Genomic DNA, 13,568 nt, shown 5'->3' on the forward strand with positions numbered 1-13,568 from the left:
ATATCCAAGCCCAAAAATGCTCCATAATTAAGTTGAAAATAATTAATAGACAAAAATTAGACCAAGTGAATTAGAATTAATTAAAATTCGAATTACTAGCCCAATGAAACCCAAACAGTAAAAATGTCAATTAATAAGCGATTAAGCCCAAATCAACAATTAAAATAAGTAAAAAAAGATAAATAAATAAGGGAAAATAATGACTCATCATGCATCTCAATACTTGGTCTTCGTCTGAGCATTTGTCATTAATGCTTTGACTTTCTTTGGTTTGGTAAACATTGTAGATGGATAGACTTTGTTTTCGTTTGGAATGCTTACCAAGCCTTTGTCCTGGATGGTAACCCTTATTAAGCAATGTTTGTGCTACAAAGCTTTCATGGTTTGAGACATTTTTAACATTGGCGATCTCTAGTACTTGGAGAGCATTTTCCAAGCCTTCCTCCATTGTACCCACATATGAAGTGGGTTGTTGATGAGTAAATCTTCCTCAGCTTGAAGCGCTATCGGTTTGCCATCCACCATGAACTTAACTTTTGGTGGAACGAGGAGGGTACAACTTGTGCTTGATGCATCCATGACCCTTCTTAGGAGGCAACTGTAGGCAAGAGCGATAATAGAGCTCGGAGTAGAATTTTTCAATTTTTAGCTCGAGCAATCATTGCTTTTTTATTTTTTTATTTTTTTTATCCCTAACTTTTTCATAGGACGTATCCTATCGGGATCTTTAGCCCTTTTTTTTTGCTTAAGACCCTTGTCTTGGCAGGCTTTTTCTTACCCTGATTTTTGTCTAGAACGCCCTTTGCAGGTCTTCGTCCTAAAGGGATCTTAACAAGCAATGCCTTCAAGCGCTATGCTTTCTTCTCCATTTTGGAATTATCTTGGTAAGAAAGCTCTATTCACTCCGCCTTACATGTTCGAGAAATTCATCCTCTTCCTCGGGTTCCTCTCCTTTCTTCTTTGAACTTCTCCTTTTCTTTGGAGATTTTATCTTGCAACTTATTAGGAGTATGGATCCATTCACTCCTAGTAATTCCTCCTATTTGGTGATGTTGGATGAGTCTTTAGTTGATGACGTTTGGATACCGTAGACCCTTGACATAGTTTTATCCTTATCGTTTGGGAGAGGACTCGACATCTTGATCATAAATTGTTTCCATGTTCCTTGCCCTTTAATGTATAGACTTGATTATCAGTGGCTTACTTTCCATGATTAACACGCATAGGTCAATTTATTTATTTTTTTTAATTTTTATTTATTCATTTACTAGGAAGGATATGCTTTAAATGAATGCAATGTAGAATGTAGAGAAAATTAAGAATTGATAAATATCAATCTCATGGATTTGTTTATCAATGAACACTCAATGTTTTTAATAGATTTTGATAATATTGCAAAAGATTCTAAAGAGACATCAAGGTGGCCGATGTCTATGCAAAACATGCCTTATAGTGCCTAAGTCTACACTAGTTGTTTTTTTTCGTTTAAGATATTTTTCCTAGGTCAACTCATAATTTTCCCCCACTTTTTCTTATAACTTTTTTTTTTTTTTATGTTTTAGTTCTAATGGGCTTTTGCAAGCAGTGTAGATTAGGTTCCAAAAAGGCTTGTTTCAACAAATATTTTTTTTTATCAAAATGAAGGGCCAACCGTAGTATTTTTTCAAAATCAATTTGGGCTTTTATTTAGAGTGTAGATATTGTTTATCTTAGACATGATGTATTTTAAGACATTCCTTTCTTAATTATCTATACATGATGCTAAATAATCCTTCCGTAATCTAAGGAAAATAAATGCATGGTGGAGTAATGAGCTAGCCTAAAAATGTATGACATTTTTTTTTGCCTACACTTTATCATGTTTTTTTTATCTAAGGAGAGATGATGCATGATAAAGATAGGGTTTTTTTATTCATTTTTTTAAAAAAAGTAAAAAAACTAATTATATGATGCTAGTGGAATAATGACCTAAGAATGTATAAAAGGGTATTAATTTCTTTATTTATTATTATTATTATTATTATTTGCTATTTGCTTAAAATCCAATCCACTCCTATTGAAAACAAACAATGCAAACAAACTAGTGCACACACATATGCTCAATCAACATACACCCACGAACAGTCATGTTCAAATCCATGGATTGAGGTCCTTGCAAAAAGGTGCATGGTGTTAGGTGGTTCTAACTGTTCTCACCGATCTTAAAGGTCCCCAAGGTGCCCCTATTATAGGAACCCAATATCTTTGTCACTGTCAATTGGCAGACTCTATGGTTCGTCCAAAGTATCGAGCAAGAGTAACTGGTTATCACCTTAAGTGTGATTTCTGACAACAACCTGGGGGCTCTATGGCCCATTCGACGGTTGTCTGTACATCAATCACTCCCTATGTTCATCTCTCTTGCCCCCGAGTATAGAGGGAACTTGTAGTGTGCAAAGGTTTATCTACAGTTTATTTTAAACAAAGGCAAAAATTTAAACAAGCACACAGATATTAAAGTCATACTAGAAACATATATTTACAAACAAGGTAAAAGAGGTAAAAATCTAATTATTATTTTTTATTATGCTGAATTCATCATTAAATGAGTTTGACCCTCTTTAAGCTTTCCTAATGAAGTCACCATTTGTTGGAACTCAAAAAATTTTGATCTTGCCCATAGATGGTTTGGACTTCGTTTGAAAATCTCATTAGTTTAGGAACATCCTAAAACTGGACTAATCCTCCACCAATGGCTTTTGAAATGAATTCAAAGGAGTCGCAACCAACATTTTGCTCAAAATTTCGAAAAAAGAAAAGGGTTTTCATTAATCAAGAATGACCTTTATAGCCAGAATCTAAGTTCAGGGTCGATTACGTGTGGGAAAGGTATTAGCACCCTACAGTATCCTAACTCAGTATCCTATGATGAGTTTAGCATCATAATAAACATAATTAAATATTTATCCCTTTTTTATTAGACATTTAAGTGTTTATTATCTACATGATTATTGATTCATTACATGCTAATAGGGTTATGAATACATATAACAAGAAAGAAAAGAGAGAGAAGGAATTAACAATAACCTCCGAGGCAAGTCTTTATAATTAAATCTTCAAATGATGGTGCAAAGGAATGTTTTGGCAGCCTTTCGCTCTACAAAATCCTCATAGACACTTAAGAATATATATATATATAAAAAAAGGGAGGGTAATGAATCTAATAGGAGTTTTCCAACTGTGTGTGAAGTGTTGAAGACTGAGCCCTATGCATGCTTATATAGGTACCCAGGGATGGGGAACGACCGTTCCAAACACTAAAACGACCGTTCTAGACCTCAAAATAACACTTAGAAGGTCTTTGGGAATGGAGCATTCCAAATTAGGGTTCTAGTGTAAATTTCTGGTTGGGAATGACTATTCCAAGGTTGGGTAGGGTCGTTCCCAACTTGTTTTTTGTTCATTGATTTTGAATTGGGAACGGTCGTTCCATGCCTTGAACTAGGGCTTTGAGTCTTCTGGGATTTCTAGTATTGTCTTAGTCTGTTTCAGTGTTTTATTTGACCCTCGAAGGTCGCTCTTCGCATCCTAGTGGCCTTTTGTCCTTAGCGAGGTGATCTGGACGAAATATGATGTCTACACTACCTTATATTAATGATCTGCAACCAAGGTCTCCTAAAACCACTAAATAATTCATATCGATTTCCATACATACTCACACAAAGTAATCAAGCTTGGGAACCTTCCTTTTAGTGAAAGGCTCTATCCCGGGATGAAAAGAAAGAAAGAGGGAAGGCCAAGTACGAAATCACACAGATCGGGCTGGAGCTTGACAAGAGCGATACAGGAAACTATACAATTAAAGGCTAGCAAGAAGAAGCAAAAAGATAATAAAAGCTCAAGGAGTTCATCACGAAGGCAAGTGCTCTAGCAGAAGCTATCAATTCAAAGGGAAATCACATTTAATATTTAAAGTATATGAATCCACTTTGATTGATTTCCTTATAGTTACAACCATTGCTAAAAGAATGATCTCGTTATAAAACATTAAGGCTTGAAAACCTCATCCAAACTAGCGCTTTATTGATTGTTTTTCCTTCTATGAGAATAAATCTTAGGACCATGTTTGAACATTCAAGTAATGATCAAACAACATGCAAGACCTTTTTACCACAACCTCCCACCTATCATCCTTATTGTCAAATTTAACCATAAAAAAACTATGGCTAATATCCATAAAAGCAAAACCAACAATCAATTTCCATATGCGCTTGAGGAGATCCCCATAGTATTATTAAATCCAATTGTTTTATCGAGCTTTATCACCAAAGCATCCTACCATGATAGCCTATTTAAATTAGTTAAGATCAAATTTATTTGATTTGAATAAAAAAAATCAATTTAATTAATTCAGTTTAAATTGTGAATTTTATCAAATTATACAAATTGACATACACCTCTATTTCTTTCTATTAACGCAAATACATCTTCAACATTAATTTGATACCACCGACTCTTTCTATCAACGAATTTACGTACTCAGTGATAAAAATAAAATGTTATTTTTTATGCTTTAAAATAAAAGGTCATCTTATAATCAATGAAAAATGCCAAAAAAAAAATGATAAATCAAAAGCACAACACTTATGATCCGGAGAGCCTGAAAGTCTTGGTAGTCGGTCGTCGTCTTCAAAGGTCAAGGGTCAAAAAAGTTCAATTAACGCATTCATATTTATTATTTCATTTCATACCTTTTCTTTACTAGTACTATAGTTGTCTTAAAGCAATTGATTTTAATTAATAAGCATTTCACACGAGAAAAATGCAATTTGGTAGTCTCATTTTATATTGCATCAATTGATTACAATTTAAATATTATTAGTAATTAATTACTATAAATAAATAAACAAACATGTCTGAATATTTTAATCGACTCCAGAATAGTATACAATTTGAATCTAAAACTGTGTAGGGAACGAAAAAACGTTTATTAATATAATAACCTGGCAAGCAATGAAACGCTCTTTATCTTCTCCTGGCTATATCTAACTGTCCCGATTCACGGATTGAAGGCAAAGCTCTTCTTTTGCTCAAATCTGCAAATTAGGTTTTCCCAAAGGTGAGTTTTATTTTTCTCTGAAATTTAAGTTTTGGGGTTTCTTTCGATTCGATTCCTGATCCAATTCCATAAATTATCCCTTTAATTTAATTTTTCATGGGCTTCTTATTCTGGCTCCTTTTTTTGATGAAAACTTTACAACTTCAAATTCCACATTAAGAAATTGTGTTAATAGAGGCAAGCAAAATTTGGGTTCTTAGCAGCCAAAGCAACTTTTTGAACGAATGATGGGGCACCACTTGCATCATCATTCTAGCTATTTAATTTCCTTACTTTGCTTTATGGGAACACTTGGAACAGTTTTGAGAATCGAAGTAGGAAAATCATGTCTAAATAAGCATTGTAATTTCCTTTTCTTTTTATAGCTGCCATGGTGTGAGTTTGGGTTGTTTGCACATTCTAGATTCAAATTGCAGTTGTATAAAACGAGCAAACTCCTATTTTCATTTTTGCTCTTATGTGATTGCCAAAGGATGGAAAGTGTTGTTTCCCTTGTTTAACTCTCTGACTTACCTGTTGCTTGCTGTCCTTTCTCTGTGTTTTATGAATTTTGAGACATTTGTTGTGCTGAAATTCGGCTTGCAGGGTTCAGTTTATTGAAGTTTTACAGTTTCGTGGCTTTGAAACAATTACATGGGGACTTGTTTGACAAAGGTGAGAATACTTGGATACTTTAATTGGACTCTCTATCACATATTCTCATCAGAATTTGAAAGCCTAAGGTTTTCCTCCTCTATAATAAATTGTTATCATCAAAAGATCACACTCTTCCGGCGTAGATCATAATTTTGACCATGTCTGTAGCATTTTTTTTCTCCCCTGTACTACAGTTTTCGACGATAATAGTTGAAGGAAGCCTTGCTATTGCAACTTGAACTTATGGTTTTTTTCTATGGCTTTTCTTTTAAATAAACATATTTGCTTGCCAAGTCTAGACCTGAAATTTTACATCTTCAGTTTTCCTTCCTGGAATTGAGGACGTCATCGTAAGTAATGTTTTACCAGATAGATTAGAAAGGAATATCAAAAAACTAGAAATAGAGGGATGTAGCAACTATTGAAAAATACACAAAAATTATAAATGAGTAATTATAGTAAGCACGCCTGACTGTATTTAAGATATCTAAATATCAAACAGTGATCTATATTTCAAATTATACCATAGGTATGGACAACTAATATAGTTTTAAGTAGTGATATTAGTCAGGCCTAGCATAATGCAGATGATGTTTTAACTAGAGAGGAAAACTATTTAAGAACTAGAGATCTACTTTCAGAAACTATGTGCAGTGAGAGTTTGCAAGAGTGTGGAAACTTATTTTCAGAAAAATAAGAATACAACTCCAATATGATGTAACTTAATCAAAGCTCCTCACACTGAAGTCACAACATTGCTGTTTGTTTTGTCAGTCTATCAAATTGGTCATAATTTCTGAATATGGATGAAAACAAGAATGAAAAGGATATTAACAGAAGGGAACAAGCAAAAACTGGATTAAGGTATAACATGTCCAATTATAAGAGGACTTTGTTACATTCTGTCAAAGACCAACTCCCCTATAAGTTAAAGCTATTAGATAGAAATTGATGAATGGTATCAAATTTCTAATTTGCCCTTTCATGTAAAAGCTCATGGGACTTGAAGTCTAGGGAATTCTTATATTGATGATAGTCAACATTATGTAGAAGAATGGAGGTGACAAGGTTTGAACTTTCGTCCATATAGTTGTTATAGGGGACCTAATACTATGTCAAAGACCGACTCTCCTAAGAGATTAAGCTATTAGGTAGAACTGCAGAAGCCTATGAATGGTTTTGTATTTCTAATGCAATCTATGGTTTATTGATAATGGAATAGCATCAATCACTGCTAGTTTAAGTAATATTCTAATTTCTCTATTCTTGGTATATTCAGTTTTGTTTACTAATAACTAATAGCTTATCCACAGAATTTTGGCCTGTTTCTTTCTCGTTTTCCTGCTTTTCTCTATCTTTTGCTGTTCTTGAATCCTTATGTTTGTAATGGTACTGAAGGACTCATCTTTAACTTCAGGATATCTTAGAGTGCATTTTTCCTATTCCTTTTCCATGCTCTTCTGAAAAACTTAATGCAATACAACACAATACTACTTGAACTGTAGCCTAAAAGTTTTTCCTTCTGTCAGCTTAGTATCTTCCTGATTTTTCTCTTCCCCACTTTTGACTGTTAGGAGGGGGTGAAAAAAATAGTTTATGTCTTTGATATTTCTGCAAACCTTGTGGCACCTCAGTGCTTCTAAAACAATTTTGTAATCATAACATTCATTGATAATTGGATTGTCTGAAGTTTATGCAGGCTTCTATTGATGATGATTCTAATCATAATATGGAGTTTGCTTCTGGGAATGTGCAACTTATTACTACCAAAGAATCTTGGGACCAAAAGTTGGAACAAGCAAAGAGGGACAGTAAAATTGTAAGTTTTACTCTTATTTTGTAGCACATTAGTGTTAAAGGTTACCTGAAGGTCAGTTACCATTTTATTTGTATTGTTTTGCTGAACCCTTATTAATTTACCTGGCTTTACCGTGCATTTGTGTTGGTAACATGAATAAATCTGTGTTTCCAGTTCTTGCAGCTAAGCCTCCCTAGTTTTTTTTTTTTTTGTGAACTTTATGCATATATCTTTAGAAAAAGTCCTCATTCAATTCAATTGACAAACTGTAGCTTCCACCTAGTTTTCTTCAACACCTTTTATAATGCTTGTTGATGATTGAAAATATTTTGAAATTATAGGGATTTAGGCGGGGAAGTAGGAAGAGAGCTTCGAATAATATTTTCAGTGCATATAAAATACAAGTGGCTAAACATATAAATTTAGGAAATAGAGAAAGACTACCAATAAATGCAAAAACAATCAATTACAAATAATAATGCTAATAGGAACCAAGAATTGGGAAAGAGGAAAAATAAAAAAAGACTTTATTTCTTGACTGCAAAGAACAAAAATAGGAGATAAAACTCTCCTCCAAGGGTTTCCCCTTCACAAAGGATTTCTCCTCTCACATAGAGCTACAACTCAATTTACAATTGAAAAGATATGAATGAATTCCATCTCCCACAGTCCTATTTACAAAAAACTAATTTTCTAACCAACTCTCCTTCCCTGCAGTCGTAACAAATGCTGATTACACTAAATATAGTTCAAGTATTTGGCTACATTGATTATGCTAACACAATATGCATGCTCTGATTTGGAATTAGGAGGTATTACTGATTTCTTGTCATTCAATTTGACATAATATTTGAAAGGACTTGCGAAGTAATTTTAATTAACAGGAATTGATAGGCTTGAGAAATGATCCACTAATTTGGAAGGAATACCTACTGACTAGTAAAAACACCAAGGAGACACAGGACAGATCACAGTAACTGAAGGAAGAAGACAACCTGCTCATCAGGATTGAGTCTCTTCTCTTTCAAAGGCTTTGGGCCTTTGTTCCAACTAAACTAAGCCCAATTTCAATCTGCTAGCCTGGTGTAACAGAAGGGATATGATATAACATTGTATTCTCAAAATTGGCATGGGTAGATCCTATAATTTATTTTTAAACTTTGTTAAAGGATATAGGTGGCCTGTTATTTACACTTGGACTTTGTGAAGGACAATTTGGGTTCTTGTATCTTTGAAATTGATTATACTATGGCTGGTACAGTAATGGTGTAGAATTTGTGAAAGTTTCTGAGGGCAAACTATCATGGACATGGTTTTGAGTTTTTTATGTATGAAACCATAGATTCTGTCCACATCATCATGCATCCCAAGCACATGATGTCTGTCCATTTCAGACCCCCATTTGGAAGTTTTTCTCTCTACACTAATTATTGCACATGGAGATATTTTTTAATTACTTGAAGACTTTTCAGTATGTCTTTTGTCACATCCTCCTCTCCCCTCTCCCCATCCCCCCCCCCCCCCCCCAACCCATCATCTTCATTAGTATACTTTATAAGTTTATATCCTTTGCGTGCATTAGTTAATTCTAAAACTTCATGTGTAACAGGTTATTGCAAATTTCAGTGCAACATGGTGTGGTCCTTGTAAGATGATTGCACCATATTATAGCGAGTTGTCTGAGAAATACCTCTCTATTATGTTCTTATTAGTCGACGTGGATGAACTAACTGTAAGTAGAGAAGCTACGGATATTATTATTAGTATTATTTACTTGAGGCTTAGTAAAAACATATTAACTAGTATTTCCCTAAAGTATAAAAATATGATTTCAAAGTTCCTCCTGTGGTCAATATCCTACTTTGATGCACACTAGGCAACAGAGAAATCTTTGAGGAAATCCATAATCAAATATGAAAATTTCTTGGATGATGATGTAGTTTCTCCCTGGTGGATGTTATAAATGGGAACTAAATCATCGTCCTAGTATAACGTTAATGAACAAGGTTTTGTTTAATTGTTTGTTGCAGGACTTCAGCACTACGTGGGACATCAAAGCCACGCCAACTTTCTTCTTTCTTAAAGATGGAATTGAGGTTGACAAACTTGTTGGAGCCAACAAGCCCGAACTACTGAAGAAGATTGTTGCGATTACTGATGTAGTGCCTCATAATCAATAGTGTAATTGTTTTTTTATATCTATTCATGGAAGCTACGCTCTTCCTTTCTCTCTTCACGACTAGCGGCAGTGTGTATTTTGCATCTTTTTCTGTGACATTGTCATTTTTAATGTAAATATATGATGTATCAAATGAATGTCTTGTATTCAAAATTTCAACATAACGTCACTGGTATCTTTGAAATATAAAAGAATTGTTTGTGCCTAATGCTTTACTGAATATTAAATTGGGTCGTGAGAATGGGTGAATTTGATTTTCACAGCATTGCCTCCACTCTTGCTAATTTTGTCGGTAGTGTCTCAATCATATGGCTGAAATGAACCCCCTCTCATACGTCACAATCCCCCTTCACTTTTGCTTGGATCCTCCCTTTAGAAATGAGAAACAAATCCTAGCAAGAGAACCAAACAACAGTAACTATAGAAAAAGACAAGTATAGAATGAAAAGATCTATGTATTATTCAATAATAGGGAAAGTACAGTACAAAAAAGTACCCAAAGGAGGACTCTCCTTTTACATTGGATTCACTAGTGAAAACTAATACATTCGTATCCCATTTCTTCAATCAAAGGGTTATTCATATGAAAAAGAAAAATTAGAGCTAACCAACTTATTAACAAAAACTATTATAATTGAATAGTTAAAAACTCTTTATGCCTCTGACTTGTGTTTCCACCTCTAATAGACTTGAAGCATTCTTCTAGTCCCTATGGTTGTCTTGTCCTTGTCTAACAATACTCTCTTCCTCAGGAACAACCTTGTCCTCAAGGTTGAACTTAAAAATTGGTCTCTAACGGTTGAGGCATCTTTCCAAGTTGCTTCTTTCGAAGGTTTGTTATGCCATTGCACCAATATTTGTTGTGATTAGGCTCTCAAGCTAATAACAAGTTGAACTTCCCTGAAGATCTGCAGGTATCTTTGCTTCAATTACATGATCTCCCACAACCTTCTTGATTTGGGATACATGGAAGACAAGGTGAATACGAGCATTTTGTGGCAACTATAGTTGGAAAGCTACACTCCAATCTGTTTAATAGCCAAATACATACATTCTCTGGAAATTATAGTTGGAAGGCCACAACTCCAATCTATTTAATAACCAAATATGATCTGTAGTACATAGTTGACAACATAGGGTGGTGATGGCAAAGGCATAGCCAAGGAACCCACTATTAGGGTAATGGCTAGGAGAATATAGGAGGATTGGGCCAGTGTTGAGGATGGTGGGCCCAAGTTACTCTTGAGTTAGGCTATTACCTAAAGTCTATGTAGTGTAGGATTTAAAGCCTACTGAGGCTTGTATTTCTTTTGGGCCTTGTATTTTGACCAAGTAGAGTAAGGAATTATTTAGGTCGTGTATTTGGGCCAATTAGATAGGGTGGAGCCTAGCTAGCATGTGATTACATCTAAATGTGATTTAAGACTTATTTAGAGTGCATTTGAATCACCATGTGACCGGCCAAGGGTGGCGCACATGGCATGCTTCAAATGCAACTCCAAATGCCTCCTAAATCATATATCTAAATACAACTATCACATGGCTAAAATTCAAGAGCACATGGGGAAGCCAAATTTTGGACCAAATTTGTATTTTGAATTCAAATATGGCGCTTAGAGTTTAATTAAACCATATCATGGTTTAATTTAAACTCTAGGTTAACTTAGCTTCTCCTAGATGTTTCCTAGCTCTATATAAGACTCCTATGCATGTAATTTCATTCACTTTGGGTTATATGATGCTTTCATTTTCAGGAATTCTCTCTCAAAATTCAGAGTCAAGGAAGCTAGAGGAAACTATCTGCCTTAACACCATCAACAGGGAAACCTTCTTTGTATGCTTTGCTTCTTGTTCTTCCTTCCTTAAGGGAGATTTTTGAGCATGTTTTCCCTCACTTATGTCCATCAATTCCATGGAGTTTTGAAGCTAGAATGACCTCAAGGTGATGAGTGGGTGAAGGATATCTTGAAGAGTGGATTAGTCCATTGATTCACTTAGGAGCTCCATCAGTTTTTGTATCTAGAGCCATGGTTGCTTCTTGAGGTTTAAGTGTTTCTTTCTAATACTTTTAATGTCAATTTGATTCGTGCTTGTCTAGTGTTTGTTTCTTTACTTAGATCTAATTTTTGTACACTTTTTGATAGATATAAAATTGTCTTGAAAACAATTGGATCATAAAATCTTTTTATCTAGTAATCTTGAACCAATCTTGTGGTGCTTTAGGCTTCTATACCATGCATGCTTGTGTTTTGTTGTTTTGAGTTTTTGTTTCAATTTGTAATTCAATCATTGTGTTAATTAGTAGGGGATTTTGAATTTTTGAATCTATATGTGTGTCTAGAGTCATGTGTAATCCTTTACATGTCTTGAATTCCCAAGTATAACTTGATTTGATTTTGAAATTTGAATGCTATTTTGTTTTGGCCAAATCAATTGGATGCTTGTGTGCTTTTAATTTTTCAATTTTCAGTTCATAGTTCATCATTAGATCATTGGTGAATTTCTTTAGAGTTAAGCTTCCTTTATATGTTAGAAAAAAAATCAAAAAATTACACATGAATTTTTTTGGCTCCAAAGAAAATTAAAATCAAAACATTTGAATTTGAATTTTGGTCGTGAATGTCATTTGAAATTCAAACTTGAATTAGCACATGTTTTCACATGGATGAATGCTAAATTCAAAATCTAAGAACACATGCCAAAAGCATGCACCTAATTTAAAATTCAAATTTGAAGTTGCATTCAAAATTACTAGAACTTGTTTATCATGTGGCCGAGAATTTCATCAAAGAAATGTTGAGTTTGAAGCCCTATTGAAGAATTTGTTTTGGCTTTGATGTAGCTTTGATTATGGTTGCTTCATTTTATATTTTTGGCCTATGTTCAAAGGATATTGTATTGGTTGTTTTATAAGAGCGTCTACAATGGAAGTTGCTTATAAACAACTCACAACTACTTTAAATGGGTTTCATTGTGACACGTCACTCATAAGCAACTCATACTATATGTTTACAATTTTTACTCTAATGAAAATTGCTTATAAGTACCGCTACCTTTTTACCACTCATACTACACTTTTTGACACCTCACACTACACTTTTTGCAAAATCTCTGTACACTTCCACCTTAGATCAACATCAACCAATCAAACCTCTCCATTTTAAATTTTAGAGTGCTAGGCACCATTACTTCTCCAAGCAACAAAGCTAAAAATTTTAGAACTTGTCTTGCCACGTATGCTAACTCCAGTGGGGATTTCTTGTAAGCACTGTTGCTTAAAAATAAGATACACAACAAGCACCCCTTACTGGAGGTGCTCTAAGACTTAAGCTTGTATGTGTTTGCTTGTTATGATCGTTTATTTTCAAAACTTATATTGTTTTTTAGTAAACATATCTCAATGATTTTCATTTTATGTAAAAACATAATGTAATAGATTACCATGTATCGTAATAGATTACAAAGTGTTTTAACATTAAATGAAACTTGGAATCATTCAAAAGAATTCAATGTTAAGTGAGTTAATAAATTATCATTTTAGGTAATAGATTACTGAAACTTTGCATCCTCGTTGTTTTAATCAATTACCATGATTGGTAATAATTACCATGGTGATTTTTGAGTGAAATAAGCAATTTTACATTTGGTTAATCGATTACCCTATGTAGTAATCAATTACTATTGTGAAAACTGAGTAATATGCCTACTCTATTACCATGCTTGGTAATAGATTACCTCTATTCTAAAATCAATGTGATTTCAGTTTTTAAGAATTTGGTAATAGATTACCTTCACAGGTAATAGATTACAACTGTTACAAAATTTTTAAATGTTGAAATCCTCTTTGCACTATAAAT

The 13,568-nt window shown here is 33.8% G+C and overlaps 1 protein-coding gene and 1 long non-coding RNA gene across 3 annotated transcripts; both read left to right on the plus strand.

The window, feature by feature from the left end:
* Positions 1–4,919: 4,919 nt before the first annotated feature.
* On the plus strand, positions 4,920–9,919 carry LOC109791801 (thioredoxin H9). 2 transcript variants are annotated; one of them, XM_083070948.1, is made up of 5 exons: positions 4,920–5,098; positions 5,684–5,752; positions 7,425–7,553; positions 9,142–9,264; positions 9,563–9,919. In XM_083070948.1, exons 2-5 carry the CDS (start codon positions 5,732–5,734, stop codon positions 9,710–9,712), a joined length of 423 nt encoding a protein of 140 aa, XP_082927074.1. In that variant the 5' UTR covers positions 4,920–5,098; positions 5,684–5,731; the 3' UTR covers positions 9,713–9,919. The 2 variants fall into 2 exon arrangements, with proteins under 2 accessions (XP_082927074.1, XP_082927076.1); XM_083070950.1 differs by having other exon boundaries at positions 4,923–5,098; positions 7,434–7,553.
* LOC145955782 (uncharacterized) lies at positions 7,560–8,792 on the plus strand. Its single transcript, XR_014432479.1, has 2 exons — positions 7,560–8,344; positions 8,417–8,792. It is a non-coding gene; the product is annotated as an uncharacterized LOC145955782 (long non-coding RNA).
* Positions 9,920–13,568: the final 3,649 nt, after the last annotated feature.

The sequence above is a fragment of the Cajanus cajan genome, chromosome 3, assembly GCF_000230855.2.
Source record: "Cajanus cajan strain Asha chromosome 3, NIPB_CcT2T_4, whole genome shotgun sequence".
Lineage (NCBI taxonomy): Eukaryota > Viridiplantae > Streptophyta > Magnoliopsida > Fabales > Fabaceae > Cajanus > Cajanus cajan.